Below are 27,955 nucleotides of genomic sequence, written 5' to 3'. Positions count from 1 at the left end.
ATTCCGTGTTTGGCAAACATGTTTTGTTTCTTTCATTAAAGGTAATTAAGCAATTACAAATCAAATAAATAATGTCTGGAAGAGAGAGATACGCAGCAGCTTATTAGTAATTCTGTATAATAATAATATATGTATGTGCACGTGAGTGGCCACTACAGAACTAAATATGGTGCTATCTCGCAAACTGAATGACGCGAACATTATCGTGAAATGATTTTCTTTTTTGGTAGTCCTTTCCTCCTTTGTACAGCACATTGCCTTTGGGCCAGTAGTTGACGACGACGACCGTTTTCTTGCCAGTAGTCGCTACCCCCACGCCAATTTGAGTCGTCGATTTCCAGATCATTTGGGTAAATGCGGATGGACGGGGATCACTCCGATCGTACAAAGTGAAACCACTGTACCAATACTGGACAGCTTCCCGAACAGCATCTTTGGCATTGGCATAGTTTGGAATTGCATAGAGATTTACACCATAAGGATAGTCTTGTGCATCCGGAACTGCCAATTCGTCTTCTTCCACCATTTCCTCTGCAAGACGTTGTGCTTCGTGTTGGATCTGGAAGTTGTATTTGATGTTAAAAATTAAAAGTACAAATAGATTAACTTATTATTACTTGCCTTTCCAACCAATCTTACTGTCGGAACCTTATGTATTCCTCGATAATGGTTGTGTAAATCTCGTACAATCTTGGCATATTCTTTAAAAAGTTAATTGTTTAAGGACTTTCCATGAACATGGAGTAATTAACAAATTATGCGCATGATCATTAGTTTTACCAGGTAAATAATTTAAAGGAAATCCAACTGTAGGTTTTGGTTTCGGAAGAGTTTGAGAATCATCCTGAAAAACAATATTTTGCAAAACGAGTTTATGATAAGTTCATTTTCAGATTACCTCTAATTCGAATTTTATCTGTGTCTGTTTGATCCACTCCAAATAGGGTCCAATTCGTTTAAACACATTATAGTTTTCACAGTATCCTTCTTCTGTGGTTGGTGTTGCATCCAAGTTACTCAACAGTCCCTGATCATACATAAATAATTTATTGTGCTGCATAATAGCCTATTGTTATTCGTATACAAGTACGCACGTACCTGTAGAAAATATCGGCCTTGAATCTTTGGTTGCTGAAAAACCAAGCCTCCTCCATAATCGCCCTGGCAGGCCGTTGAGTCTTTTTAATAACAAACATTCATTGCAGGGTAAAATTAAATAAAAACTGGATTTTAAAAACAAGCATGTAATTTCACCTTTTTCAAATCCCGTACAAAATTCTAAGTAGTCATTCACTTTAACGCCAAGCTTTTCTTGACACGTAGTACTTGACACCACGGGATATCTTGCATATCTCAATTTTTCAGTAAAATTTCTTCGCGTGTCCCAAGCAAATCCGGAAATCTAACATAATTGCCATCCTTTAATTTCCCTTGAATATAAGTAAAATCGCATAGACAAAAATTTCGTGTACCTCTCCAACCATGCCGAATCTGATCCCCGATTTCTGTGAATTATTTGGGGGGAGGCAGACAGGGAGAGCTATCGGCCCAAGTCGTACTGAACGATCCAATTGCACAATTGCAGCATCCGAGTCATGACTTTTAGCTTCGTAGAGTGGATGAATTTCTATCCTTCGAATCTATCAGCGAAATAACGACTTTTCTCTGAAAACTTTGCCAATAGTCTAATTATGAAGCAAGTAATTCCTACATACGCCCAATTTTTGCACTCCAAACTCCTTGTTACTGTTGTAGTTGCTGCTGTATTGGCCGACAACAACTCGCAAGTTTCCCAAACGCGTCTCTGCATCGGTTGAATTTAGACTTTGGGTGACGCATCTCGCTCCCGTGAGAACGAGCACTTCGTTTTCTCTCGTCCCAGGAATCAGCGTTCCTCCACATTCGTACTTGAAAATGCCTTCCGTCTTTCGAAATAGGCCAACTTGCCACGGGAAATTCTCTCTGTTCGCGATTTGAGGATTGTCCCAGCCGAAAGGTCCGTATTTTGGGACATGCCAAGGATTATGGATTTCTTGCGGGGGTCGAACCCCGCAATCCAACTCTATAAATATGAACAAGATCTTTGACTATCCTGAACTACGGTAGTTAATTTAGTTGCAGAATAACTTACCCAGATTACTTTGACTCTGAACAACAAAACTTTGGACACAAATTACCAGTAAAAATTCAATTTTTAGGATGTTCATTCTGATTTCCATGATTTCTCTTTAACACATGAGAAGTGAGAAGTGAGTATAAGTATTTATCTCTAATGATGGTGATAATTGATCAACGCACGTTGATTCTGGTGGGGAGATGATAAAATTTCTATTAAATAACTTTCATAAGGTTGGGGTGAGAGAAGTATTGTTCATATATAAATGCAAAGATAAGAAGTGACCTTAACTTCATACATGAAAGCAAAAGTGATTGAAAGTCGTGTATTCGTAATAATGTGTGAAGTATTAGTCATACTGCACATTGTTGCGATTGTGAGATAGGTAGGAAGCAAGTCTACAAAAAACTACAGTGCAGGCTTGATTTAGCCCGAGTCAGGTACAGGTTCTGCTTTTAAATTTATGCCACATGACCAGACCACTAACGATGTTGGCGATGATCGAATGTTTGTTAATATTTTTGTTTTTGTTAATATATTCTACTATTTGGCACCAAATTTTTGAAGTATTCATTATTCCTTCCCTTTGGGTACCAGGACCAGTGGAGGTCACTTGTATAAACATAAGCCATCAGGGATTTCTGTCACAAATTTCAGCTTCCGAAAACAAATTCTAACTGCATCAACGACCCAACCTGACCTTCATGACCCCCACCGGTCAACCACTTGATCGATTTTGCTCATCTAGTACATAATTTCAAGTCGATTGGAGAAGTTTGAAGAGAGTTATGGCGAAGGCGGAAAGACGGACGGACGAAAATGACAGATATACAAGGCCTGACTCGGGCTAAAAACTGGTTGTTGAATTTTGAAACTAATTGAAACTAATAGCACAAACTCTCACAAATGTCTATGATCATTTTATTTTGTTAGTGTCAAAAACCCCTCTGACGTATGATACTTAAATGACTATTACATTTCTGATGACATATTTTTTGCCTGTAAAACATTTTCTACGAACATCGTTTCTGGTCTCGTTTCATTTTCAAGAACAACATTTCCCATAGGGAAATAAAATGCGACAACGACAGTTCCCTTGCTATTAATAGGAAATTTTCTGTTAGAAGCACCCAAGCCGAATTTTCTGCTAGATTTCCACACAATCTGAGAAAAGTCAAGAGCAAGCGGATTTTCCCAGTTGGATTGTATATTGTCCCAATTGTAGTTTTTTAATCCTTTGAGATACCAAAATTGAATGGCATCGTTTACTGCAAGTGATAGCTCGGTTTGATCTGAATTGAAGACATTTTGACCAATAAAATCTTCCTTCGCTAAATCCAGAGAGTTTCGATTGGCAAGTGTGTCAGCCCATAACTGAGCTTTCTCATTGAGCTGAATCAGGAAGAGATCCATAAATTGTATAGAATGATACACAGTGGATTATTGGATATATTAAATCAATTTATACCAACCAACTCCTCCATTTCTAAAGGCAGTGCTTGATGCAGGTTACGAAAATCATTCAATAATTTTAGTCCCTGGTCTCTAAACGTTCCTGGAAACACCATTAAAATTGTGATTACATTATACTGGCAACTGAAAATTATATGGCTTAACAAATTTTAAAACACCAGAAACTAACCTGCATCTTGGGTTACGTTTATTAAAACAGGATAATGTGGAGATTTTTCAAACCCCTGGAATATTTGGTAATTATTTCTTATCACATTTCCGACAGCAAACACATACCCAAAGAAAGGACTCACATAAAAATGAAACTCAGAGTTGGCTGGCATTTGTTCTATACAATTTTATACTAAATGTACAAACAATTAGATCATTGTAAACTCGCAGGTTAATTTTCAACTTACGAATTCCACATGGCAGGGGATCTTGGTTATTGTTTATCGCAGAAGGGCCGTTATTAACAATTTCATAATTTCCTTTACAAACTATTTTTCCAAAACGTACTCTTAATTTATCTGCTTCAGTGCATCGAAAGTATGCAATTGATCCATCTGGAAGCCAGGTTGATGAACAATCCACAAGCTGCTCATCACTGGATGTCACGCAGCTAAGGTTTGTCTGAAATACAAAATGCGATTATCGATTTATTACTTAAAAAATATGCACATTTTAAAACTTATACTTCTTTTGGGGCTACGAGCGGAGGACAGTAAGTGGTCGAATTGACATGATTCAAAACTGTTGTATGTAAGATGATGAGAAGAAAAAAACGGTCAATCCTAGAAATTATCGACATATTTCCTTCTGAGTCGCACTTTTGGATGCATGCATAACGGAAACTGGTGAACTAATAAGACACTGCTGATACTGAGGATGAGTTCGGTGTGCTATTAATTTAGTATTTATTCATTATTTTCTACATTACGTCATTATTAGTATTACGGGATTTTACTGTTACGTATAATTATGATTTGCATTTATTTGGAGCGAAGTAAATTATCCATAGCTGAGACCCGACCCATTTTAAACTAAAGAAACTGTGTCCGGAGGGGAAAGTCGAGGCAGCACATTTTCCCTGAAATATTTCCCCTTGTCATCCCCAACAACGTCATAATAAATGTTTCCTTTCGGCCAGTAGTTTGCAACAACGACACTTTTCGTTCCTTTGGACGCTATTCCCAAGCCAATTTCTGTCGTGTTCTTCCAAACCACCTGTGGTAAGTGAGGAATAATGGTATACAATACAACATAATTAAATATAGGCGTCTTTTTCGTGTATTTAAGTTTACCTGACTAAACGTGGAGGCTTCTGGATAATTCCAGTTGAACTTGTTTATCGCGTTATACCAGTTGTCTACTGCTTTCCGTATAACATCTGAATCAGAAATTTTCCCAAAATATTGAAATATGTTTTCCGAATAATCTTTTCCTTGTGAAAATTCCCATTTGTTTTCATAAAGAAGGTAATCAGCCCACTCCTGAGCTTCTTTGGATAACTGAGAGTGAAACAGGACGATTAAAAATTTAATAACTTTGGGTTACAGAGAATTTTGATAAGTAATCGACACCTTAATGTTTATACGGACTGGTGGGGCTTGGTGAAGTCTTCGGTAATAATTGTGTAAGTTTTGCCCAAGGTTTAAAATATCTGTGGCATTTATGTGTAAAATGAATTAAAAGTTCTGGTTTTGAGTGGTATAAAAGTGATAATTGGTACTCGTTGATGGGATGACGGCTTTACTCGTTTCGTGGTCTACTTGCGGTGGTGGTCTGCTACTCTCAATACTATTTGTGGGTGGGGCTCTCGTTGGTTGGAAGGGCTGTTGGTACTATACGCAAGCACAGAATGTATTTTATAATTTCAATACTGCTTGCCACCAATTTCTCACTCACCGGATTAGTGACGACTTCGGTGACCTTTTGACTCTCTGCCAACTCATCGTGCACTTTATTCACCCAATCCAGAAATACGCTGACGCTGGTAAAAGTGTCGTGTGCTGCACACCCCTCGGCTTCTCCAGCAACTTTGGTTAAAACACCCTAATCAAAAATATTTTTAAAAGAACTGAATGTACCAATGTGTACCATTATATATAGCATGCACAATTTCATAGTCCAAACCTGGAGAAAAAAGATCGGTTGTTGAGATCCATCGTTGAATACTAATCCAGTTCCACTTTCCAATGGGGACAATCTTGTTCCTGTCATAATTTTGTACTTATGTAAATGAGCCCCTTACTATTACTAATTGAATTTGAGCTAAAATTCAAAACAAACCCGTATTATGTATGGCACAAAATTCAGTAATTGTTGGTTCTCGTGCACAATCTCTCAAACATTCGCCCTGTTCGGAAATGGGTAGTCCCAGAATTTCTTGATAAGCCAGTTGATCATTCCTTACAACAGGCAGCTGTAGTTAGAATTACATGCATTATTAAACTAAATTATCTATGAATTAAATTGTGGTCAATTTACTTCTCCAATGCTGCCTGGGCGAACTTGAGAGTTTGCAATCTAACAAAATTATTGCAATTTAATTTGTCAAATTTTTACACAAAAGGTTCAACTAATTATTACCGTTCTTGTTGGAAAGCAAACGGGCTGGACTGTTTCTGAAATCTTTACGGGACCATTTAATTCGATCATAGCAATATTTGATTGCAGACTATGAGGGTCGTACTCTCGCTCAATCACGATTTTGTTTGGCTATTGTTTTGTGAACATATTAATTTAATTATTACATCAAAGCAGAGTTGTATATTATGGCTGATTTGTTATACAGAAAAAACTTGAGACGTTCCGACCACATTGTCCTCAAACTTTGTACTCACTCCTCCAAGAACGACACGAAAATTGTCTGATGGCCCAGGTTCTGCAGTCAATGGGTTCTTTGTGACACAATGCTAAGCAAATGCATAATTAAATGAGATTTACACTCATGGAAGTAGTACTAATATTAAAATATTTTGCAAACCGCTGCAGTAAGGACGAAATATCCTTTGTTTTCCGGATTAACAAGCGTTGCCCCACAAGCGTATTTGAATGCGTTGGTGGTCCCAAATCTCTTAAAAATAGTTGCATGCCAGGGAAAAATTCGCTCTCCAGTCTCGTTCTCCATCTCTATAAAGGAGGAGAGCGTGTCGAAGGTAGCGTTTCCTGGTCGTCCGCACGCTGTAACTTTGCAACTCTAATTTATTTCTTCTAATTTATTAGAAATATTAAGTTCCATCTCCAATTCTGTTTGAGCCACAAGAAAAATACCTGGTAGACATTGGAATTCCTTAAACTCGATTAATTTCATCCACTGACCATGCTCCCCGCAGGTCATGTGCCCACTTTGCTGTGGGACTTTGTCAAAGGTAAAAAGTCTTTGGCACCGATACTGAAGTTCTGCTCCGAGTGGTAATTCACGATCACAGTCCAACAACGAATTTGTATTTCTATCCGGAAAAAGACAACGAATTTCCATACCCTTGAACAATTACCAAATATTTCAATTATGTATCAAATGAAACAAATCCAGCCTTCATATGTTATTCTTGAAAACCTTTTTAGGTCGAACTGGTGGACAATTTGCTGATACTGTTATTAAAATTTGAAACACTACAAATAAAGTAGGAACAATGTGAGGTATGATCATTTTGTAAATAATTTACTCGAAATTCAGAGATAATGTGCACTTGTCATCCGCAAACTTAGAACTAATTTGCTAAAACCAGTTTGCAGAAAGGTATCCATCCACAGCATGAGTAATTTAGAGTTGACAGAATTATAAGGGATACAATAACAGCTTAGATATACAACGTGGGACTGACAGTAAAAATACGCAAATATAGGAACACTAGTTAACGTTTATCAGATAATAAACGCTACACCCGTGTACATACACCGGCAATTAATTGACTTAAACGAGTCAACAATGGGGAAAGATAGGCAAGATTAACAAGTATCATAGTTTCATCTACATCTACAAATATGTACGAAGCTCATAGAAGTCTCACACTATTAGCTTCTCACTACTCTTATATTTAGGATGAGAAACCTCGGATGAGAAATGACTGACATTTCAAACGCTTGAAAGGCTGAACGATTTACAAAATTACTTTTGATTTTATTATTTTTACGGATCATGTGATTATTTTTTCTGTGCAGATGCAATTTTATTTCCTCGGTCGTGACAATTACGAGATTTTCATTGTTTGTAAATTATTAGATTAATTGAACGTTTATCCCAAAATGCATGCGCATTTTAGTCATTAGTATTTACATACATTGCTACAACCGGTGATGAACTATATATGTAATACAGAAATAGTATGTAAGTATAAAACGCCGACAGCTTATGTACGTCATGACAGTAATAATACGCTTGACGCAAATAATTTGTAATGTTGTAAACGCTAATTTATTCAGAATAAATCAATCTTCCAACCTAAATCTAGGTAAAGTAGGCATGTGTATGTATTACGTTCAGATAATGAGTAATAAATAACAAGAAAGTTGATAAATCTCGTCGTGCCTTATAAAAATTATTTTCTTGGAGGGAGGACATTTTCTCGAAAGTATTTTGCTCTATCCCCTCCACTGCCTACAAAATAAATATTTCCGGGGGGCGAATATCTGGCAACAACTACAGTTCTACGACCAGATCTAGCAATTCCAATTCCCAATTCCTTTGTCGCTTTCCACACAAGTTGAGAAAAAGAGGTGGCCGACGGAGAGTTGTAGTTGTAACCGTCCATGCTTTTGTACCAAAGCTCCACTGCCCGAGCCACAATGGTCGAATATGGTTCACTGCTTCCATTAATCTCGAAAAGATTTTCTCCTCCTTTGCCGGAAGGTTCAAGCTTCGACTTGGTCAAGAGTTCGTATGCATAACTCGTAGATGCAAGATTAAGCTACACACGTTGCAAATGAAAACGTTGAAGTTTATAAAATGAGTACGACTGAATACACATAAAACATGATAAAATCAACATTCTCACGTTTTCATTCAGTGTCAAAGGGGATACGCCGTGCTTTGTTCTATACAAGTTGTGTTTTTGCAGTCCAACTTTCTCGTAATCATTTCCGGTGTCTGAGAGACCAATTACACAATGAAAATACACGCATCGCATTTATGATATTCGACCCAGATTGTGTACACGACAATGCGACACAATGTTGCTTTTATTGCTTTCACTTACCGCCAACGTTGACCCCCTGACTCCAACTAGTCGTTGTGGACGGCCGTGCAGTTGTTTGTGCTGGGGGTTGTTGTTGTTGGGGGGTTGAAGGGCTGCACAAGCTGACCGACTTGAGATTATATGAAGGAAAGTTCCATTCAAACACGCTGGACGATGGAGTTGATTGAAGCTGAAGAGAGCGACCATAGCAGTACGACCCCTCAAAGAATAGGAGACATTTCCCATGAATGTCAAGCCAAAACCGTTTCTTGTTCCACTCTTGTGGAACTGCAGAACAGTTCTTCATTCGCCATTGAACATATTTTTCTATTGATCACAAATGCATTTGGTTTAAACTATAATTGAAATTCATTATGCAAAAAGCGCATATGACATGTAACCTCTGTTATTTGCATAGTCTTCATAAACGGTCACAAGGAACTCATCATTTGCTAAAAAATCGTAAAAGATAATTGTCAGCATTCTTCTCTCATTAACTAAACAGATAAACTTACCAGGCGGAGGACGCTGTTGAGTCGGCCTTTTTCTCACCTAGATTAGCATCCAAAGCAAAATAATAAAAAGACTTTGATGAGCTGTTACTCTGAAACCTTACGTCATCGTTGGTGTCGTCGTCGTCATCAGCAAAGAATGAATCCAGCTCATCTTGCACCCAGTCAACATAGGAGCTCACTCTCGTAAACGTATTGTAATTTTGACCTAAAATAATTAAATCAGTATATGCTCATTGGATGTGTTGTACTTTTATCAACTTTACTCACAGTATTTCAATTCTTGTAAAGGTCTGCGATCCACATTACTCGCTATGCCCTGCTCATGACATCAGGAAATACGCACGTATGTAATTAGCGACTCATCATGACAGTTCACTAGTATCGTATTTTTTGCTTACTTGAACGTAAAATCGGTTAGATTGCTCATCTTTGAAGACCAATCCTCCTCCCGAGTCTCCACTTTATTTTATTTTCCATATGCCTTTATGTACATATGCCTTATTCCATCCCTTATCTAATAAATATAAACGTACCTGCAGATGGATTTTCCTGTCAACATTTTAATGTCTCTTATAAATTTTGCTTCATATCATACGTACGCTATAATATTGAACGTTATGTAATGAATTTATGCACCTGTTGGATGTCCAGCACAAAATTCTATGCTAGTCAATTCCTTCCCGAGGGCATCGTTGCATAATTTATTTTCTCGTACAGGGAGACTGGCGAAATTAAGAGACGAAGAGATGTGCGTAGAACGGTCGACGCCAAAGCCTGCAATCTTTAAATATCAGCTTCATAAATAAGATGTTCACGAGCCAAAAATGCTGAAATTTACAATGTCTTCATACCGAGCCTGATCCTTGAACTTGCTTATTTGCCATGTCTGACGTGGGAAAGCAGATTGGTGCTATGAAATCAGACACTCTAACCTTGCCTGCGAGCTTCATGATAGCTACGTCATTTTGTATAGTGTCGTAATTGTAATTGGGGTGCACCTTTGCCGCCTTCACCTTAATAATAATTGATGTCAAAATTGGATTGATTTCTTACTTGACGTTAGGGTGTATTTTTTAATATTTTCAACTCACTGGAAATATTTGAGTTCCATTTGACATTTGGTTTGTAACATAGTCACTGCTTACAGGACCCAACACTACTCTGAAATCTTCTAACGGGCGGACTCGTGTTGTACGAGCTTTTGATGTGACACAATGCTTTAAAAATTTAGAAAATCATCAAATCCAGTTTATCATGCAAGCTCAATTACGTAAAAATTCTTCTTAATTAAACTCATATATACATAATCATTATAATCATTGTACCGCAGCCGTAAGGATAAGATATCCTTTATTCGTGGGGTTGACCAAACTTCCACCACAAAAATATCGGAACTCGGTCCCAGGCCCTTCTGACCTGAAAATAGCCACGTGCCAAGGAAAATTCTCTCGCGTTGTCACCTTTAAAAATTATAAACGTAGTAGTCAACCGTCGATTGAAGTCTAACTGTAATACAAACCTCTCCAAACACAACGACAGTAGATGCTCCAAGCAGGGCAGGCGTTGCTCGTCCGCAATCTTTCAGCAAAATTTAAATTAAATTATGGCTGAAGAAGTATCCACATCATAAATATGTAATAATTTTCTTGCGTAACCATACCCAACTTGCATCGGAAATCGTCATACTGTGAATGCCGACCCCAGTTTCCATTGGTCTGGCATGTCATACGACCTGTGTAGATTTATGGGAATAAATTTTGTGTGACAAAAACGAGGCGATTTCTTATGGTTATTTACCTGATTCCGACTCTCCCACGGGCCTCGTGTAATATTTTCCACACTCATAATTTGCCACAGTTTGAGGTGGCAATTCTGCAGAATTACAGGGAATTGTTTGTCCAGTTTCTGGATGTGAGCATGCCAGAAAAACATCCTAAATAGAATTCCAATGTGATGCACGATTACAATTTAACAAAAATCAAATGAACAACTTACTTCGGACGCTGTGAGTTGAGGACAATTTGCACATTTCACGGATGTCAGTCCGTATGCAATTAATACACCAAAAACTTCGAGCAAACGAGTCATAATTCGTTGTATTTATATAAATGCAATTATGTTTATATCATAATTAAAATATATTTGTATATCAGATCAAAAATTAATCGCAAGTCGTATATATGCGAACGAATCTATTGCGTTAAATAAGTGCTTGGAAGAATTGAGTAAGAAAAGATGGATCTTTGCAAGTTCAAGATGAGATTAACCAGAAAAGGTACAGCTCAGCAAAGCATTGTTATTTAAGCTAAGAAGACATGAAAAGATAGAAATGAGGGCGATAAGTCAATGTCATTCTTTATTGCAGGGTTACAACAAAACCGCTTGGGTTTCTGGGATGCTTTGTTACTTGCAACCAAAAACCTAATTTTTAAGGTAGATCATAAACTTGTTACACACTTTCTACACTAATGTATTACATTATACATTACGTACCAGGTAACAAAAACTCAGAAAAAAGATGCAGGTGTGTGTACACAAATGGGATTCAGAAATCCTAACTAAATCTTGATTTAAACCTGACCTACAACCGAAGTAAAATGCTCATTGTAAATTTTTGTCGATTGGTCGGAAATTTGTGTGCTTTGCCTTTCGAGAAAAGCAAAAGCATGTACAGTTTATGTATAAAATCCAATGTATGTAGTTTATACGCTCACATGAATTTTGTCCTTGACTGCTAAGTACGTATGTTTGTAAATATGTCTTATTTTTAGATGTTTAATGGCTCACGGTTGGTTATCATCAGATTTTCCAATTAATTGTATTAATATGCTAAGTATTACTGCGATGGGATATTTAGGTGGATAACAAAGTCTGATAATCGTGTTCAATTTATTATTGAGAACTGATTATCATTATATTTAATTACTGTTGATTGTGATCATCATTACTACGAAAAGTATATCGCAAAAGCCAACTACTTAATTAGTAATTGTACCCTCCCACCCTTCTTATCTTCTCTGGAGTTACACACTTGTTGAGTCATACAAGTCTGTACAAATTGAATTGTTGTAGTTTGCCAGGTTATCTTAAATTGTTCATTCAACTTCATCCCATGCATGTACAGGTCGACTCGATTCTAACAACCTGGCCCTCGTTTTTTTGCAAAATTTCTATTGGTCATAAATCAGTTAGATTTGTTTGATTTCCTTATCACAAATTGGTCATGTAAAATTAATTTATTTGCTTTGAGGAGTTTCAGGTTTGAATTGCAATTGGTGAGTACACATTACATATTTTCGTGATTGGACACGACGTGATTTTGAATAGATGGAGAATGACAATGATGCATAAACTTGATTCCACCACTCACCATATAAACATATGTACAACAAAGTGTCATACTTGTGCATATTCCCCCTCGTTAAGCGAAACATATTTACAGAGGAGAGTTGCATATTATACAAATTTTGCAGATTTGTAATGTAATGTCAATTTTTTATTAATAAAACATTTGACGTAATCCTTTTGATGTAATTTATTCAAACTTTCTCTTCGTTATCTCTTTCTTACATATTTATTTTGTATTATGCAATAACAAAACGCTTATGCAATATTTTCAGTACGAATTTTGCCGCTCACGAATTCATATCATTTATTGCTTTTAAAAACTCGCTTTCATAAAATAAAGTCAAAAATGGTATCACAATTGTATGTGATATTAGGATTATTTTTCTATGCAACTTTGGCAAGTTGTTGTAGAAAAGGACGAAGCTGGGAGGGGAATTTATTTTTCCACGATGACTTTGATGGATTTGACGTAAAAAGGGATCACTGGACATATGAAGAGTTTTGTCACGGTAAGGACATCGATCAAAAATGGCAATACATTTGTGACGAGGACAATATTAATCACATTTTGTTCTGTTCCTTCTTAAAAAAACAAACAGGGAAAGGACAAGGCGACACAAACTTGGAATGTTTTTCAGATTCGGATGAAAATGTGCGAGTGTGGAATGGAACCTTAATTCTTACAACCCTTTACAAACCACTGTCCGAAAAGAGATTATTCTCGAGGCAAAAAAACTTTACTTCCGCCCGACTGACGACAACTGGACGCGGTTTTACTTATGGAACGTTCGTCGTCTCGGCTCGCTTACCGAAGGGAAAGTCTCTGTTTCCCTCTATTTGGCTAGTTCCGGCCTACAAGGATCACGACAACTGCAAATATGAAGAGATTGAAATTGTGCAAGGTAGAGGTGAGAAAACATCGAATCTCATATTTTCTGCAAGTTTTGGGAAACATTGGAACTCGGTTGTCACGAAAAGAGTTGAGAAAGCGTTTCCTGGGATCGACTTTAGCGAATCTTTCCACGAGGTTGCCTTTAGTTGGAAGCCAAAACGGATGGAGTGGTACGTGGACGGAATTTCAGTCTTCACAGCTTCCACACATTTTTACTCTGACTGGATTTTGAGTGATGAGACTAATGTGCCATGCAGTCGTGATAAATCTCTCTTTAAACAACCATTTCAACTGACAATGAGCATGTCGGTGGGTGGAGCTGCAGAGCTACTTCATAGTCAAGACACACCGCTAACCCCCGATGAAGCGATGCGTTGGGAAAAACCAATTTTTGAAATTGATTGGGTGAAAGTGTATCAACAGGTGTAGATGTTAATTAACGAGCATGTGCAGTTATGTCGGTAATGTTATAAGTTATATTATTTAGAAGATTATCCATAAATGTTACATGAATTATGATTACAAGATAAATGTACAAGTAATATATTCAAAAGGCAATAAGTGCATGATTGCAATTGCATTTAATTAACCGAAAGGGCAACAGATTCCTCCAACGTTGGAAAGGTCGATTAAATCACAATCATCACCTTTGACGCAAAATACCCCAGTCCTACAGAGTGAAAAAGTATTAATAAAACATAATTTTTAATATATATATGTGCATATTATGTAGAGTCTCACGCTCTGTACTGCATAAAGTTTTTTGGCTTGAGCTTGTAAGTCTTGGTCAGCCATTTAGTGAACTCTTTCTGCCAAAGTTTTGGCACGTCACCATTCTAATAATTTGTAAAAAAATAGATTTTCATTTATAATCCAAATATTAATTGAATGTTAAATGAGACTTTTACCAGAAACTGGGAAATCAATCTGTCTGGGATATCGCTAGCGGTGTAATTTAATGGAATGGGATTTGGCTTGAGTCCGAATCTTTGTTGCGCTTGTTTTTCACCGGTTTCAATTGGAAAAGGTGAAACTTGTGAGTTGTCAGTATCAAAGTACCACACGGCCAAATTCATCATCCATTCTTTCTCTGCAATAAATACATTCACAGCTCAAATCTTGGAGGAATCACTTTATTTTTTAAGTTGATGTGTACCTTCATTCGAAAGAAATCTGAAAAATTCGTCATATTCAGGCTGTACAAAAATGGGCAAAATTGCATTTGCAGAAACTGACGTTGGAGAAAGTTGAAGTACTGTGAAAAGAGAGCAACACAAAGCAAGCAAAGTACTGCACTTCATTGTTGACCCCTTGATAGGACTGTTGCAAAAAACAATATATTCGAAGAAAGCAACCCTTGAACCTTTGTTTTGAAGTTTAACGTTTTCTTAGGCAATGCAACTATTATTATTGATCAGGATGATGACCGTGTATTTACTACTGCGTCGATTGAAAGCTCTGGCTTTTATACGCCAATAAATTTATCGATACTGAAATATTGTGAACAAACTTTCTTATCATCTTGTTCTTGCTAATTACTTTGTTCTGTCGACATGCGGTCATACTCTTTACTGATGCAAATCATAATCAAACACATCTTTATTTATCACCGATCAGTAGTCGGTACTACAAAGCAATTACCCGTCTACATGTCTCAATGAAGGTACAGCGTCAAAATTGTGGTAAAAAACGTAAAGAGTGGCGTGGTTTGGAAATGGTGTGCAAATAATGATTTCCAGAATGACTTTATGATGCACCAGTATGTTTGTGGTCTGTCAAGTACGTCAATTATTTGCGACTCGACAACATTGGTGTGACATTAATGATGACTGAATGCCACTTGAGCTGATCATGGGATTACTTATTTGGGAATTATTCGGATATGTCAGTCATCTCAACGGTTTGCATGCATACGCATCGCATAAATCATGGAGTTCTTGTTATGTATTTATTATAACAGATCAGGAAGTTACTGCCAATGTCAATGTATACCTGGTGTTGATGATTTGTTTTTTCATTAACACATTGACTTCCCTTTCAATTCAACTGGGGATGGCCATGCAACTTGTGTAAGTTTATTTTCCTGTGGATGGCTTGTTATTTTTCAATATTATTATGCGACGGAGGAAATGTCTTTGTCTGTTGTTGTTGATAACAATTCACATGTATTGGTTTTGTTATTTATTCAATATTCCGATGAAGTAGTGTGAAAACGATGCGTTTTAGGGAATTCCCAGTCATGTCATTAACGAGCAAACCTTATTGGAATATTTTATGTGCATTCTCATATTTGCTGTTCTCTCTTAAAAATTTAAGTTCTATGACTGTATCGGGTCAGATAATTTAGAAATTAGAAATTTGTCACGTTAAAGATCTTGGAATATTTGGGTCTTATGGTCAACTAATTGGCGTATTCAATTCAAGCATGACGCGATGACATTATGGTTAAAGTCGTCATCACTAAAAGCGATCGTATGGGAGACGACAGCAATGTCAAACTTGGATAAGTTTCCGGCGTGTCTAAATTCGCCACAACAAGCGAGCACCATAAAAATAAAATAACCATCAATTGTTAGTTTTGTTAACATTTAACGCGCAGAATGTGACTTCATAGTTCTAATGAAACAAGGAATATGATATTTTCTTACATCATTGATATTTAAATAAGTTTTGGCATGATGTCCTTTCATCGAATTCCAGCCAACAACATTATTCAGCAGCCCAGAGTCGCTTCATTATGCTGATCTCAACGCCCAAAGTAAACCAATTAACACTTAAATGATAGTTTTAAGTCAGTTTTAACTGTCGAATGCACCTTGCTTGCCACTTGACTAGGCCACTTACTTCATCAGCACGGAAAAATGATGTATTGGAGATTCACTCGTATTTATGAGTCTTACAATGACCATTTCAGGGTCTTATGATTTGCAACACGATAAAAGGAAGACAATTATTTCAATTCCTCCTCAGTCTTTCCTACACCTCGCCTAAAACCGATCTAAAATGGGTAGTGTCCAGCTCATATTTTCGTAGACGCAGTCCTGTTATTTGCTCTTATCGAGACTGTATGGAAATTGGATTCTAAATTGTCCAGGTCTTCGTAATCAACGCACTATTATTTTCATAAGCAAATTTGGAAACATGAAGTTTCTGCAAAAATTGTTGGTTCTTTCTGCTTTAACAACAATTGTTATTGCACAATCATGTCCACCCCTCCAGCCTCCAGAGGTAAGCAAAATATTTAGTAATAGTGTCTTACAAATTAATTAGTATTAATTTTTAACGAAAAATTGATTAATCGATAACTCAATAAGTAAATCTTATGTCATGCTTCTAAATATGCATTTAAAACAGGGTGTGGTCTTTCAATGCATTGATTCCTCGAATAATGGGACTTTGGACTGCTTGTCCGGAAATATTACCAAAGGAGCCTTGGCACAATATCGGTGTAAAAATGAGAGTGATACAAATTGGGCAAATTCTACCATGAAGTGTTGTCGAGGGCGTTGGAAGGGACTCGACGCATTCAACGAGTTTGCAAATTCCTCGTGCAGCTCCCTTCCGATGATACTTCCTCAAAGTAGGTGCACTGGAAACATGTAACTCGTCGGGTTTTTAGGAATTTTAGATTACAATTTATTCCCTCACTTTTATTATTAAAGGTAATTCGACAGGCCCAGACGAAAATGAGTCATCTACACAACCGGTAAACACTGCTTGAGTTCGTTTCATTTGCATGCAAATTAGCAAGCAAACCTCAAGGTTACTTGCTTACTACTAGAGAAATTGCTTTGCATGCTGGTTAATTGATCGCTTTAAAAAATCATCTGAATCTTATGCGGATATTACGAAATGCAATACCGTGAAATACTTTTCATGGTCAGCTCTTCTTTTCTATGAAGGTCTTTTAATTCCAGTCTTGATAGCCCAATAAATATTCTTTAAATATAAACCACTTGTACCATTTTTTGTAGATATGTACATATATAAAATATATTTATTACTCTAAACAGACCAACATGGAGGGGAATGAAACATCATCCTCAACTTCTTCATCTACGGCTTTGGTAATTAAAAAATATTATTCTACATAAAAGCGAAGCGAGTTATAATTTTGTACACGTGCCCACAGACTTCCAACGATACTTCGAGTCCAGCCCCGCCAACAGGTAAGACAAGTGAATACCTAATTTATGTAAATAAATAAATAGGCAATATATAAAATAAAAATAACATAGGGAACACCACAAATAGTGGAAATTCTACGGATGTTGTGGGATCAACCGAGCCAACTATTGAGAAATCACGGGCAATAGATCTCACAAAGGGTGTCTCAAATTCCAGTGATGCTGGAAATGCAACTACTACGCCCCAATCTGACCCTGCATCAAACGCTTCTCTGCCACTTTCTCTTACCACTTCTGACAACTCTTCATTGACCACAACTCCTTCTCCGTCCGGCGATAATCTAAACGCATCTTTGTCTTCATCATCTCCTGCTCCTTCAGACCCTGGGTCAACCGTGTCAAATTCCTCTGACTCTTCTTCATCTTCCTCCTCAACGATTTCTTCTTTGGCAACAACAACCCCGATGTCATCCGAAAATTCCTCGCCTTTAACATCAGAGTCTTCATCAGGTTCATCGACAACACCTGCTTCAGGGAATGGCTCTACCAGTTCTAACGATACTTCGACACAAATGAGTTCCACTACTAGTGCTTCTACTGCTGACAATTCCTCTACAACAACGGCCGTATCCACCAGCTCATCACAACCCACACCGTCGAATTCATCCGAGACATCGACCACCGTACCATCAGTAGCAGGAGAAACCACCGGACAAATTCCGCCCACGAATACTACTTTAATTATTGATGACACAGAAAGTCGTCAGTCAAAGGATTTGAAACTTTCCCCAGGTGCAACCGGAAATGCTACAAAAAATGGAACTTCTGATAACTCCAACAGCACAGTGGAAAGATCGACTCCTGCAATACCGACAGTTGGAGCAAGCTTAACAATCACAAATTCTTCAACCGCATCCAATTCTAGCGGTGGAGAGTCAACGACTACACCATCACCTGCAAATAGCAGCACTACGTCCTCCTCCTCTTCCTCGGGGGCACCCTCTTCCTCGTCATCTGCGGCATCCGATTCTACATCGACCACAATTGCTCCAGAAAATTTAAGCAATGGAAATGGGAGTGCTGGAAGAGGAGATGGAAATTCCACCACAGGTATGCCTTGCAATTTTGCTTAAAAATGCATAATTATTGTGGTAAAATAATGTAAATTATATGACAGATTTTAAAACATTGGCCCTCAATCTGCATAATAAATTAAGAACGAGCCACCGTTGCCAACCATTAGTTTTGAATGAAACGGTATGTTTTAATGCAACTATGAATAAAATGAAGTTACACAGATTGTTTCATAAATACGATTATTCTTATAATTTAGCTGAACCAAATAGCTCAAAGCTGGGCTGAAAATCTTATGAACCAAAGCAAATTAGTGGCTACGCCAGGAAAGCGATCGTATTCTGAAAATCTCTTCAAGATTTCCGGTGGCGACAAAATCTCAGAAACTGAAGCTATTGAAGGTGCACTGAAATCTTGGTCATCCAGTAAAAGCTGGTTTAACTACACCAACCCCAAGCCAACTGGTGAGAAATAAAGTGTTTGAACTGATAAAATAAAATAACTTATCTAAATAAATTGACTTTATTTCCATTTTTACGTTGCTTTAGGTTTCAGTCAAATTCTTTGGAACGCCACAACCCAGCTTGGAATTGGTTTGGCAAGTGGAAATGACTCTACCATCGTGGTGGCAACTTATTATCCTCGGGGAAATATTGTCTCAAAGGCGGATCCTAATTTTTACTTTAAGAAGAATGTGTTTCCAGAAATCAGCAATGCAACACAGGTTTCTCCCGTGACTGGAAATAGCACGTCCACCACTGACGGACAAAATACGTTGACAAATAATTCAACAACTACCACCTAAAATCTATTATTTGTCATGTGCCTATATTTCATTTCGATGTACGATCGAGCCATCGTCAACTTTTACATCCCGTATTTCTTATAAAAAACTTGAAACTAAAATTATCATTTGACAAATAATACAAAAATAATTCATCTGTTTTGACATTTCATTGGTTGTGGTTGGCTCTTATTCCTCAAAAATCTCAGAGTCTTCCATTTCATTTATCGATAACTCAGTTTGAGAGCGTTTCTGCTTCTCCGCCCTACGATTTTGAAGCAGATCATTGAAGAAATTGCGACGAGGATCTATGAATGCACAAAAATAAATTCAAATTCCTTGTTTGGACATATCTTGTGAACCTAAAAGTTAGAGGGCTGTAAAAAATAATCTGTTACCATATCCTGACACCTCCTGCAGAAACGTCATAGTTTTCTTGACATCTCGTTGAATGCTCCAAGTACTGTTGTGAACACTATTGGGTCGCTCTCGGTGTCTAATTACGATTTTCCTCCACAAGTCAAAGTATTTTCTCCTGAGCATAATAACACGATCTTCTTTTGCTTTCCTTAATGCATGGCATCTTGCTGAAAATTAAAAATCATACATACGAAAAATATTTAAAAAATATTAAAAATCATTTGAACATACTTTTTTCTATACAAATAAAATTAATGCATTACATTGGTTTTGTTCCTTATAAATGATGTGTTTCCTATATCTTTCAATCCATTCCACTTTCTGTAGTTGTCGTTTGTCATCCATGTCCTTTAACAACTCCAGCGCTTGTTGGTCTCGTAATTGTTGTGTCAAAAATGCCTCGGCATCTTAATTTGTTTAAAATAGCAAGATTTTCCAAAGATATTCTTAAGTATTTATACAGAATTATTAAAAATCATGCAATACGTGTTGCTCTTTGAAGCCTCGCTCTCGAACTGGGCGCTGAGCCAACCTCTCCTCCCTCTGAATTTCACGTTTCATGACGTCCCCCAACAATTCTTTATTTCGTACGACGTTGTCAACCTTACGTTTCTGGCGAAGGTACCAGCTTCGATAATGTTGAGCTGTTTGTCGTTGTGAGGACTTTACGAGTTCGAGATGCTTACGCTTCTCGATAGCATTGAGTCTTAGTTCCCATTTTCCAATGTTTTTTTCTATCCTCATTACTTGATTGAATGACAGATCCTCCTGCGTTTTCCGAACTTCGGCCAATTTGTCCATGGGAAGTATATCTTTTAACTTTGTTGAAGGAGGTGGTTTCTGAACTTCTAGCGCAATACTGTGCATTACGTCCTAAATATAATATGCAAAATATAAATTTTCAAGTATGAAAAGTTTTAGGTAAATATTTGAATTTTTAAATCACTGAATTGATCAATTCCTTGTCAATAATTTCTTTCTGCAACGAAGCCAAATGTGAACGGAACTGGTTGTAATGTTTTGCACTGCAGATAACTTCATTTTTATCGTTGACTAGATTATGTTTCTTAAGTTGACGGCGAGCATTCTCGTTATTACGAAAGTACTTTTGTACATGTGGATCATGAAGAGAAGTGTAGTCCGGCATTTGAACTGCGAGTCGTTGTCCTTTCGGATCGGTCAGATCAAACTCCTTTCGTGGTACATGTAGCTTATCCAAAATAATTTTTCATTATGTTCATTACTCTGGTTAATTAAAGTTAAGCTCTCAATACCGGTTGACATAATTTTCCACGTGTGAAGTATAACGACCCCGGAGGCCACGCCTGCGCCCGCACGTCGGGCACTTTGGAGTCAAGGGGCAATCGATTCCATAATGGGAAAGGAGAAAGTCGCTGCATATGTTGCTCAGGTTTTGAAATGGATTTTAGATGATCAATCTTATTGAATTTGACGCACATTCTGCACAGTTAGATAGGTCAATAAATGAGTTGTTTAGAAATTTTTGATGTACGTGTGTATTTATTTATTCTGACAACGTGTAACATACCGAAGATCAATAGGAAGGCTGTTCATGAGTGTTCTGGGACTGACGTCGCCCTTTGCACATAGTGACCAGTCCATTTCTTAGTTATTCTTTCGTGGAAAATATGTGTACAGATATGTAGCGTTCGTTCTTGGCACTCGTTTGTTCAATCGTTTACTGACAGAGCGACAAGGGATCTATCGGTTCGTTGCTGGTGGGGCTTTTCATATTAAATAAAAATCGAAATTAAATGTACATATGAGCCATTTAACAAAAAACTTGATTATCAAGCAATTTCATGGATATGGGAATTATTTCATGCAATGCATCAAACTTGTTACTTTGCATAGAGTTCAAGTTAAATCTCTAAGTGACAATCCTACTTATGTATACTTACTTACATGCATAAATAAATGTCATATAAAAAGATAAATTATACCCCGTGTATAATATCTTCTTTATTAAATAAAATTACGAGAGAAGTTTCAAATTATTTACTCAAAATATGTTGAGTGTAATTTAATACAGATTTCAGATACGTATATACATACATTTACTGACAATGGAGGTCTCCCAACGTATGCTCACAGATTTGGACCAAACTAGTGTCAATCGATCACAAATTTAATTAGTATGAAATTTGCAAATGGAACTATCTGCCAATGCGCAGGTTTTGCGGAGATATTTGCATTCAAAGCAGAAAAAATGTGCAGGAAATTTGGAAAATGAAAAATATGCCAGCCTTTTGGTGCGTTTTCTCCTCTTTTTATGCAAATATCTCCGCCAAACCTGCGCATTGGCAGATAGTTCCATTTGCAAATTTCATACTAATTATATTTGTGATCGATTGACACTAGTTTCGTCCAAATCTGTGAGCATACGTTGGGAGACCTCCATTGTGAGTTATTTTACTGAATTTTATTGTTATTTTGTAATAAATACAATATGAGAGCTAAGTAAATGTATTTATTTGTACACACAACACAATATTTTGTTAAACAATAATGTTTGTTATCAGGGGTCATGTTGTGATGCCTCGTAAATAGATTTTCGCAAGAAATATAAACAATTAAAAAATAACGCGCAAAATACATATTTACATACAACGCTAGTCAGATTTTACGTTTGGAGATCGAGTTGAAACACTTTCATCGTCAGACTCAACATATCCTAAATTAGAATTGAATGAAATTGGAAGTGCTACGTTATTTTCACAGGCGTTGCTACTTGCAGTGCTCACAACTATATTTTTTCTTTTCTGGACCCGACAGCAACTATTGTTGACACATTCTGCATCTTCATCATCGAAAGGACATGTGAGGAAGCAGTCCGATCTCGTGTCACTGTCACAGTCTCCCTGAATATCTGAATCTGAGCCGCTGTCTCCGGACACCACTTGAGAACCATTGTGTGAATTTGCGAATTCCAGTTGGATTGTAGTCGAATGGATGCCTTCATTATGGAAGAATTCCTTAACCTCTTCGCCAATTCGCATAAAGTCGGCCTGACTGTTGCATAAGATGTGGGCTGAGGCTATGATTCTATTTCCAGAGAGTTGCCAAATGTGGAACTCGTGAACTTCATGTGCCCCACGAACTTTTGAAAGTAGCTTATTTTTTAGCTCATCGATTTGAATATGAGTTGGGACAGTTTGCAAAAGCACCATTGAAGATTCGACGAATAAGGGCCACACCGAGCAAACTATCAGTATCACCATGAGAAGGCTTAGCAAAGGGTCTACATACATCCGGTATTCCCACTCCGTTAACCAGATCACCAAAGATGAGACGATAACGATTACTGAACCTAAGGCATCAGCTATTTTGTACAAAATAAACCGGACAAAATTTAGAAATCCATAATCTTTTAAATCTCATCATCATTTGATCTCATCATCTTACCTAACACGTGTAGAAACACTCCATGCATGTTCATTTGCGTAGCAGAAGATGACTTTGGTATCTCTCCAAGTTGTGTTCCAGGATTCTCACTACTACACTTTGAAGGATTTGAAATATCTGAAGGCGGAAGTGACGTCCAATTCACGAGGTCAACAGGTTCCGTTTTGTGCTCGTGCTCCAAAGTTGAATCAGGCAAATTAGAAGTGTGTTGTTTGTGAGAATGGTGACTTTTTTTGTCATGTGAGTGACCATGACCTCCTCCCCCTCCACCATGAGAGTGTCCGTGCTCATGGAAAAGCACCAAGCCTATTAAATTGACTCCTAGACCGACCGATCCTACCACTAAAATTAATTTCGGGTCTTCTATGTCCTTTATGTTGATGAACCTTTCCAGTGATTCCGCCACAATTGTGAAGCAAAGAGCAACCAGAAAAACGGCATTGACCAAGGCGCCAAGAACTTCTGCCCTTGCCCAGCCAAATGTGTTTTGATTCCATTTTTTTGGACTCATTCTTACGGCGATGAAAGCGATGACCAGAGAAATAACATCACTCAGCATGTGGAAGCTGTGGATATTAATTTCAGATTAGTATACATATGTAATTATGAAATTTAATTGGGAGAGAATTTAAAGGTATGCGACAGACACGGAACACAATTAGTTCAAAAAGTCTATTGTATTAGCTATAATTAAGTAATTTTAATGATTTACCTGTCTGCAACCAATGCCACAGAGCCCGTCATATATCCCACGACGATTTCAACCAGGAAATATCCAAATGTTAAGATAAGCATGCATATCAACCGGACTCTGTTTCCTTTGTTCGCTTTTCTTAGTTTAGATTTCTTTTCTTTTGTGTGATCCTTTTGGAAGGAATTTATAGTGACTTGAACTTCGTTTTTGTCTTGCATTGTCTCACTTTTCACTTTTACAAAGTGAGAAGTGTCACTTGAACGAATATTGGGTTGCAGCCAGTTGCAGGTAGAGAGAGGATAGTGGAGTCGCAGGAGTAACAGGTGTACGTTCTTGGCTGCTTGGGAGGCAAGTTGAGACTTGTGATTAATTAATTTGTATCAGGTCTGCATAACTGCAGCCCAAAATTAAGACAGATCAGTATCACGAATGACTGATTAATTTGATCTCTGTATGCAAGTACTTAATTGATTCCACTACCCATTAAAGTCTACAATTGAATGAGAGATAAGTGAGTATTACTTGTACCACAAACTTCAATGAAATACGTGCACTGCACACAAGTTTTCCAGCTTAAATACAAATGCAATAAAGTAACGTGTTTTTTGTTGTTCCTGTCACAAGTATCGTGTGCAAACGGATCAACGAGTCCCAGTGATTCCCAAATCAAAAGTCAATACTTGCAATGGATTACTAGTCTGCATTGGTATTACTGTAGCACAGAATTCCATAAATTATGAATATATTTACAATACGTCATTCCGGATTGAAATATATTTTTCCGTTAAAATGCTGGCGTTTTAAAAGTGCGATAAAACTTGTTATTAACTGTTTTATGTACATACATACAACACTTTATGGCACAGAACGACACATTACGCGTAGTTTTAGATTTTGACTAATTCCTTGTGAAATTAACTTTGGAATAAACATGTGTATGAGCAGACTCCAGTAATTCAGAGTGCACGAAAGAATTCTGAGATTACGATGTTTGGCTTAATGTCAATTTACTTGTGAGTAATTCATTTAACTTCACACTATTGACAATACCACTTAATTCTATTCTCTGGGTTTTCGCAGCTAAAATGCTAATGAGGAAATTGCGCCTAGAGCGTGTATTTATTTTATCTTTTGACACATGCAAACCATATATTATTATGATACACTCGTAATACATAAATATCATTAGGTCTGGCTGGACAAACCAAGAAAGCAAAATGGAATAAGTTTAACATATATTTGCATGCTTTGTGGTTATCCTCGGCCGCAAGGTATTAAATTTAAATACTTGGTGGCATATCGAATAACATTCAAGTATTAAATTACAGTAGTTGTTTGTTTAGCAAGGCGTATTATACTCTTGCTTGAGGATGCGTATTCTCATCATCGCACTAAAAAATCAGCAACCAAGTTGACATGCACATTGGTTGTCTGCATTCCATTCTCAAGCATTATGCTATTATTTCAGGTCCTAATATGTTTGTGTGGTTAAATTGAGGAATTTTCTTGTAGTGCAGAAAATGGACCTCAGGATGATAGTTATTAATCGCTATCGTACATATTATGTTCATTATTATGTTCTAACACCAAGACATAGGAAATCATAATCGCAAAATATATGCAAATCCGGTTGACAGTGAGTCACTTGTACAAGTGCCTGAACTCACCGTGCGTTTTAACTGCACCAACAATAGAATAGCCACTATGGCGTCCTTGGTGGCACCTATTTCCTTAATTCATAATTTTATCGCTGAAATCTCATCCAATGTGTTGTGTGAGCTATTTTCTAAGTCGAAGAGTATGTGAGCTTGCACATGATACTTGAATAAATTCCAAACCAGGATCAGGAGTGGGAAAAAAATATGAAGCAAAAAAGTCTTACATAAAATTGCTATATTTCAATCAGTGACCAGAAGGGTTTGGTTTCAATGTAGGATCCAGATCCAAGACATAAATTGTGAGAAGAACTGGACCACTTTTGCACGCGACTTGGTCGTGTTGTGAGAAAAACAAGTAAATTCAATAGTTGTTTTCGTAGTGTTCCAATAAAAGTATTGGAATTTCGCAGGTATGATTCAATTAATAAAGTGATGCAATCTATGTGTTATGTATGTATATAGTATCAAACGGTTAAATGTGGAAGAGATACATATACACATACATATCCACATGTGAAACTACTTAAATGAGTGATGTCTGGTTTCTTATCGTATGAAACAATCAGGCCATTTCCAGCATTCTAGACTACTAAATTCCAAGTATGCTCAATTTTCCTAGTACGAAGAGGTTATTATGTACGTAACTACTTGTTCCGACTTATTGTCGATTTATTCTTATCGTCGTTTCAGTAATTAGTGTACCTAAATATCCTCTAAAATTGAATCATAATTTTTGTCACATATCATTCATTCGACACAACCCTCGTTTTTCATTCATGCAGTAAATATCATACAACAACCTACAGCTATTATAAGTGTCGGGATGCGGCAAAAAAATGAAACTAATACTAAAGTAATTAGATACTCAGAATTTTGTTACTCAATAAATTTGTATCTCAATTTACATTGGAATGAGAACAAATACATGATTTTGCGCTATGTTTTTGTAATTGCGCACGGCACGGTAGCAATTGATTGTACGGTTATGTAATTATGCAATACGTGAGAATGTACACGTTTGTCCCACCGATATTCAATTTATTCGGATTAGAACATATCTGTAAATGTGTTTACAGCTTGCGAAACATGGAAAACGTTATTCAATTTTTACACAATTACAATACGAAGCAGTAGGAACACGGACAAATCAAATACGAAGAACTTTGTCAGCCAATTCACTCATGGAAATCCACTTTAGACCTTTGACCTCCTCGATCATTCTCCCCTTGTAGAATGCTCTGGTCGTTGGAATGCTTTTGATACCGTATGCTTCCTGCAATTCTGGAAGTGCGTCTAAATCAACTCTGGCGAGGTAGAATGACTCACTGTTTTCTTTTGCCATTTTTTCCAGTTTCATTTGAAGCCGTGCACACAAAGTGCAAGATCTACACCAAAATAATTAAGTGAGTTATCAATGCACAAGCCATTTTGATTAAATTATTCTTGTGTAAGTAGTGTTCATTACCCTTTGCTGTAATAAACAATCACGGGTTTTCTATTCTTCAAAACGGCTATTTCAAAAACTTCTGGGCGATAGATGTCAATCAAATTGGCAGTTTTCGCAAAAGTTTCCAATTGTACAGAAACCAATAGGAATACTACGCATATCTGCAGGAAGCTATGACTTGAAAATTTGTTCATGGTTGAGAATCTTTTTACTCAAAATATTTAGGATGAGATGTATCCTTGTCACTTTGAGTTAGGATGCGGAATAGCTTCCTAATTAGAAGTATTATAGCTTTTATACCATCTTATCAATTTTACCCAACATTGGCCCTTTGTAGGATTGCATGCATTTTATGTATTTGTGCATATTAAGCGAGGAGTTCATTCACTTTTAAAGCATATTGTAGCTTGATACCCGTATCAATAAATATGTATGCAGCAAATTAGGAGAGGTTTATAGTTCATTAATCTGTAATGTAACACTTTGGTTTCAAAGCTGACACAAACTTGAATCTTGTCTTTGAAATGTACACGATTTCCTCATAACTGCACGAGCAATGTGTAGCTATCTGCCTCGTACGTCAGGTTGTACGTACGATTTGGGAGTACATATGTATGTAAAGTATTATGCCCAGCAGAATTTCAATGTGTTGGGTCAACATGGACCTAATTGTTAATATGATAGCAATATTATCAAAAACACTGAAAAGCTTATTAAACATCAACAAACGCAAAAGATCAAAGTACTTCCACGAATTGTGCAAATAACAGACCCATGTCCATCATTAAGTGGAATGATGTTAACCAAGGCAGAACACGAAAT

General features: G+C 37.1%; 8 protein-coding genes and 1 long non-coding RNA gene across 11 annotated transcripts; 2 read left to right on the top strand and 7 right to left on the bottom strand.

Moving 5' to 3' along the window:
• Position 1: 1 nt before the first annotated feature.
• Positions 2–4,425, bottom strand: LOC110847250. Its single transcript, XM_022094155.2, has 14 exons — positions 4,266–4,425; positions 3,988–4,201; positions 3,883–3,917; positions 3,759–3,813; positions 3,589–3,671; positions 2,132–3,508; positions 1,716–2,062; positions 1,473–1,640; positions 1,255–1,402; positions 1,099–1,178; positions 899–1,027; positions 781–844; positions 622–701; positions 2–559 (listed from the first exon to the last, which is right to left on the bottom strand). Exons 6-14 carry the CDS (start codon positions 2,217–2,219, stop codon positions 173–175), a joined length of 1,491 nt encoding a protein of 496 aa, XP_021949847.1. The 5' UTR covers positions 2,220–3,508; positions 3,589–3,671; positions 3,759–3,813; positions 3,883–3,917; positions 3,988–4,201; positions 4,266–4,425; the 3' UTR covers positions 2–172.
• Positions 4,426–4,468: 43 nt separating this feature from the next.
• LOC110846841 (repressed by EFG1 protein 1) lies at positions 4,469–7,641 on the bottom strand. Of its 3 annotated transcripts, none has more exons than XM_035850392.1 (13): positions 7,131–7,641; positions 6,845–7,055; positions 6,558–6,760; positions 6,364–6,486; positions 6,161–6,289; positions 6,059–6,097; positions 5,861–5,993; positions 5,705–5,784; positions 5,477–5,623; positions 5,301–5,412; positions 5,152–5,231; positions 4,873–5,079; positions 4,469–4,795 (listed from the first exon to the last, which is right to left on the bottom strand). In XM_035850392.1, exons 1-13 carry the CDS (start codon positions 7,221–7,223, stop codon positions 4,607–4,609), a joined length of 1,746 nt encoding a protein of 581 aa, XP_035706285.1. In that variant the 5' UTR covers positions 7,224–7,641; the 3' UTR covers positions 4,469–4,606. The 3 variants fall into 3 exon arrangements, with proteins under 3 accessions (XP_035706285.1, XP_021949374.2, XP_035706286.1); XM_022093682.2 differs by having other exon boundaries at positions 6,558–6,754; XM_035850393.1 differs by lacking the exon at positions 7,131–7,641 and having other exon boundaries at positions 6,558–6,770; positions 6,845–6,932.
• Positions 7,642–7,965: 324 nt separating this feature from the next.
• Positions 7,966–11,983, bottom strand: LOC110846648. Its single transcript, XM_022093465.2, has 17 exons — positions 11,259–11,983; positions 11,061–11,196; positions 10,924–10,995; positions 10,783–10,841; positions 10,589–10,723; positions 10,355–10,480; positions 10,115–10,276; positions 9,900–10,044; positions 9,797–9,812; positions 9,662–9,722; positions 9,531–9,579; positions 9,365–9,468; positions 9,264–9,300; positions 9,150–9,200; positions 8,770–9,075; positions 8,569–8,660; positions 7,966–8,481 (listed from the first exon to the last, which is right to left on the bottom strand). The coding sequence occupies exons 1-17, from the start codon at positions 11,349–11,351 to the stop codon at positions 8,113–8,115; spliced, it is 2,013 nt and encodes a 670-aa protein (XP_021949157.1). The 5' UTR covers positions 11,352–11,983; the 3' UTR covers positions 7,966–8,112.
• Positions 11,984–12,874: 891 nt separating this feature from the next.
• LOC110846250 (glucan endo-1,3-beta-glucosidase A1) lies at positions 12,875–14,056 on the top strand. The gene is made up of 2 exons (XM_022092936.2): positions 12,875–13,120; positions 13,211–14,056. The coding sequence occupies exons 1-2, from the start codon at positions 12,958–12,960 to the stop codon at positions 13,930–13,932; spliced, it is 885 nt and encodes a 294-aa protein (XP_021948628.1). The 5' UTR covers positions 12,875–12,957; the 3' UTR covers positions 13,933–14,056.
• Positions 13,957–14,959, bottom strand: LOC110846251. The gene is made up of 4 exons (XM_022092937.2): positions 14,660–14,959; positions 14,412–14,593; positions 14,245–14,339; positions 13,957–14,173 (listed from the first exon to the last, which is right to left on the bottom strand). The coding sequence occupies exons 1-4, from the start codon at positions 14,802–14,804 to the stop codon at positions 14,089–14,091; spliced, it is 507 nt and encodes a 168-aa protein (XP_021948629.1). The 5' UTR covers positions 14,805–14,959; the 3' UTR covers positions 13,957–14,088.
• Positions 14,960–16,452: 1,493 nt separating this feature from the next.
• Positions 16,453–19,660, top strand: LOC110847343 (flocculation protein FLO11). The gene is made up of 9 exons (XM_022094273.2): positions 16,453–16,731; positions 16,858–17,083; positions 17,166–17,209; positions 17,517–17,570; positions 17,636–17,672; positions 17,742–18,740; positions 18,808–18,887; positions 18,964–19,168; positions 19,253–19,660. The coding sequence occupies exons 1-9, from the start codon at positions 16,645–16,647 to the stop codon at positions 19,507–19,509; spliced, it is 1,989 nt and encodes a 662-aa protein (XP_021949965.1). The 5' UTR covers positions 16,453–16,644; the 3' UTR covers positions 19,510–19,660.
• A 310-nt stretch (positions 19,661–19,970) lies between these two features.
• On the bottom strand, positions 19,971–20,949 carry LOC118434902. The gene is made up of 3 exons (XR_004834351.1): positions 20,395–20,949; positions 20,172–20,315; positions 19,971–20,075 (listed from the first exon to the last, which is right to left on the bottom strand). It is a non-coding gene; the product is annotated as an uncharacterized LOC118434902 (long non-coding RNA).
• A 1,380-nt stretch (positions 20,950–22,329) lies between these two features.
• On the bottom strand, positions 22,330–25,260 carry LOC110845917 (zinc transporter 1). Its single transcript, XM_022092471.2, has 3 exons — positions 24,047–25,260; positions 23,335–23,900; positions 22,330–23,251 (listed from the first exon to the last, which is right to left on the bottom strand). Exons 1-3 carry the CDS (start codon positions 24,244–24,246, stop codon positions 22,542–22,544), a joined length of 1,476 nt encoding a protein of 491 aa, XP_021948163.1. The 5' UTR covers positions 24,247–25,260; the 3' UTR covers positions 22,330–22,541.
• Positions 25,261–26,701: 1,441 nt separating this feature from the next.
• On the bottom strand, positions 26,702–27,415 carry LOC110847251 (thioredoxin C-1). The gene is made up of 2 exons (XM_022094156.2): positions 27,152–27,415; positions 26,702–27,071 (listed from the first exon to the last, which is right to left on the bottom strand). The coding sequence occupies exons 1-2, from the start codon at positions 27,325–27,327 to the stop codon at positions 26,834–26,836; spliced, it is 414 nt and encodes a 137-aa protein (XP_021949848.1). The 5' UTR covers positions 27,328–27,415; the 3' UTR covers positions 26,702–26,833.
• Between the last annotated feature and the right edge of the window lie 540 nt (positions 27,416–27,955).

Source organism: Folsomia candida, unplaced genomic scaffold, assembly GCF_002217175.1.
Source record: "Folsomia candida strain VU population unplaced genomic scaffold, ASM221717v1 Fcan01_Sc003, whole genome shotgun sequence".
NCBI lineage: Eukaryota > Metazoa > Arthropoda > Collembola > Entomobryomorpha > Isotomidae > Folsomia > Folsomia candida.
Note: the sequence above shows the minus strand (reverse complement) of the source record. Positions and strands in the feature narration are given on the sequence as shown.

Coding starts and splice junctions, on each gene's coding strand:
- LOC110847250 (XM_022094155.2), bottom strand. CDS start 2,219: ATGGAAATCAGAATGAACATCCTAAAAATTGAATTTTTACTGGTAATT. Junction 845..898: donor AGATAAAATTCGAATTAGAG/GTAATCTGAAAA, acceptor ATTGTTTTTCAG/GATGATTCTCAAACTCTTCC. Junction 702..780: donor TCCTTTAAATTATTTACCTG/GTAAAACTAATG, acceptor AACTTTTTAAAG/AATATGCCAAGATTGTACGA.
- LOC110846841 (XM_035850392.1), bottom strand. CDS start 7,223: ATGATCATACCTCACATTGTTCCTACTTTATTTGTAGTGTTTCAAATT. Junction 5,994..6,058: donor GCCCAGGCAGCATTGGAGAA/GTAAATTGACCA, acceptor TTCTAACTACAG/CTGCCTGTTGTAAGGAATGA. Junction 5,624..5,704: donor AACCGATCTTTTTTCTCCAG/GTTTGGACTATG, acceptor ATTTTTGATTAG/GGTGTTTTAACCAAAGTTGC.
- LOC110846648 (XM_022093465.2), bottom strand. CDS start 11,351: ATGACTCGTTTGCTCGAAGTTTTTGGTGTATTAATTGCATACGGACTG. Junction 9,580..9,661: donor CTAACCGATTTTACGTTCAA/GTAAGCAAAAAA, acceptor TGTCATGAGCAG/GGCATAGCGAGTAATGTGGA. Junction 9,201..9,263: donor TCAACAGCGTCCTCCGCCTG/GTAAGTTTATCT, acceptor ACGATTTTTTAG/CAAATGATGAGTTCCTTGTG.
- LOC110846250 (XM_022092936.2), top strand. CDS start 12,958: ATGGTATCACAATTGTATGTGATATTAGGATTATTTTTCTATGCAACT. Junction 13,121..13,210: donor ATATGAAGAGTTTTGTCACG/GTAAGGACATCG, acceptor AAAAACAAACAG/GGAAAGGACAAGGCGACACA.
- LOC110846251 (XM_022092937.2), bottom strand. CDS start 14,804: ATGAAGTGCAGTACTTTGCTTGCTTTGTGTTGCTCTCTTTTCACAGTA. Junction 14,340..14,411: donor GATTGATTTCCCAGTTTCTG/GTAAAAGTCTCA, acceptor ACAAATTATTAG/AATGGTGACGTGCCAAAACT. Junction 14,174..14,244: donor AACTTTATGCAGTACAGAGC/GTGAGACTCTAC, acceptor TTCACTCTGTAG/GACTGGGGTATTTTGCGTCA.
- LOC110847343 (XM_022094273.2), top strand. CDS start 16,645: ATGAAGTTTCTGCAAAAATTGTTGGTTCTTTCTGCTTTAACAACAATT. Junction 17,210..17,516: donor ATGAGTCATCTACACAACCG/GTAAACACTGCT, acceptor TACTCTAAACAG/ACCAACATGGAGGGGAATGA. Junction 18,888..18,963: donor CATTAGTTTTGAATGAAACG/GTATGTTTTAAT, acceptor CTTATAATTTAG/CTGAACCAAATAGCTCAAAG.
- LOC110845917 (XM_022092471.2), bottom strand. CDS start 24,246: ATGCAAGACAAAAACGAAGTTCAAGTCACTATAAATTCCTTCCAAAAG. Junction 23,901..24,046: donor GTGGCATTGGTTGCAGACAG/GTAAATCATTAA, acceptor TAATATCCACAG/CTTCCACATGCTGAGTGATG. Junction 23,252..23,334: donor AGTGTTTCTACACGTGTTAG/GTAAGATGATGA, acceptor TGTACAAAATAG/CTGATGCCTTAGGTTCAGTA.
- LOC110847251 (XM_022094156.2), bottom strand. CDS start 27,327: ATGAACAAATTTTCAAGTCATAGCTTCCTGCAGATATGCGTAGTATTC. Junction 27,072..27,151: donor ATTGTTTATTACAGCAAAGG/GTAATGAACACT, acceptor ATTTTGGTGTAG/ATCTTGCACTTTGTGTGCAC.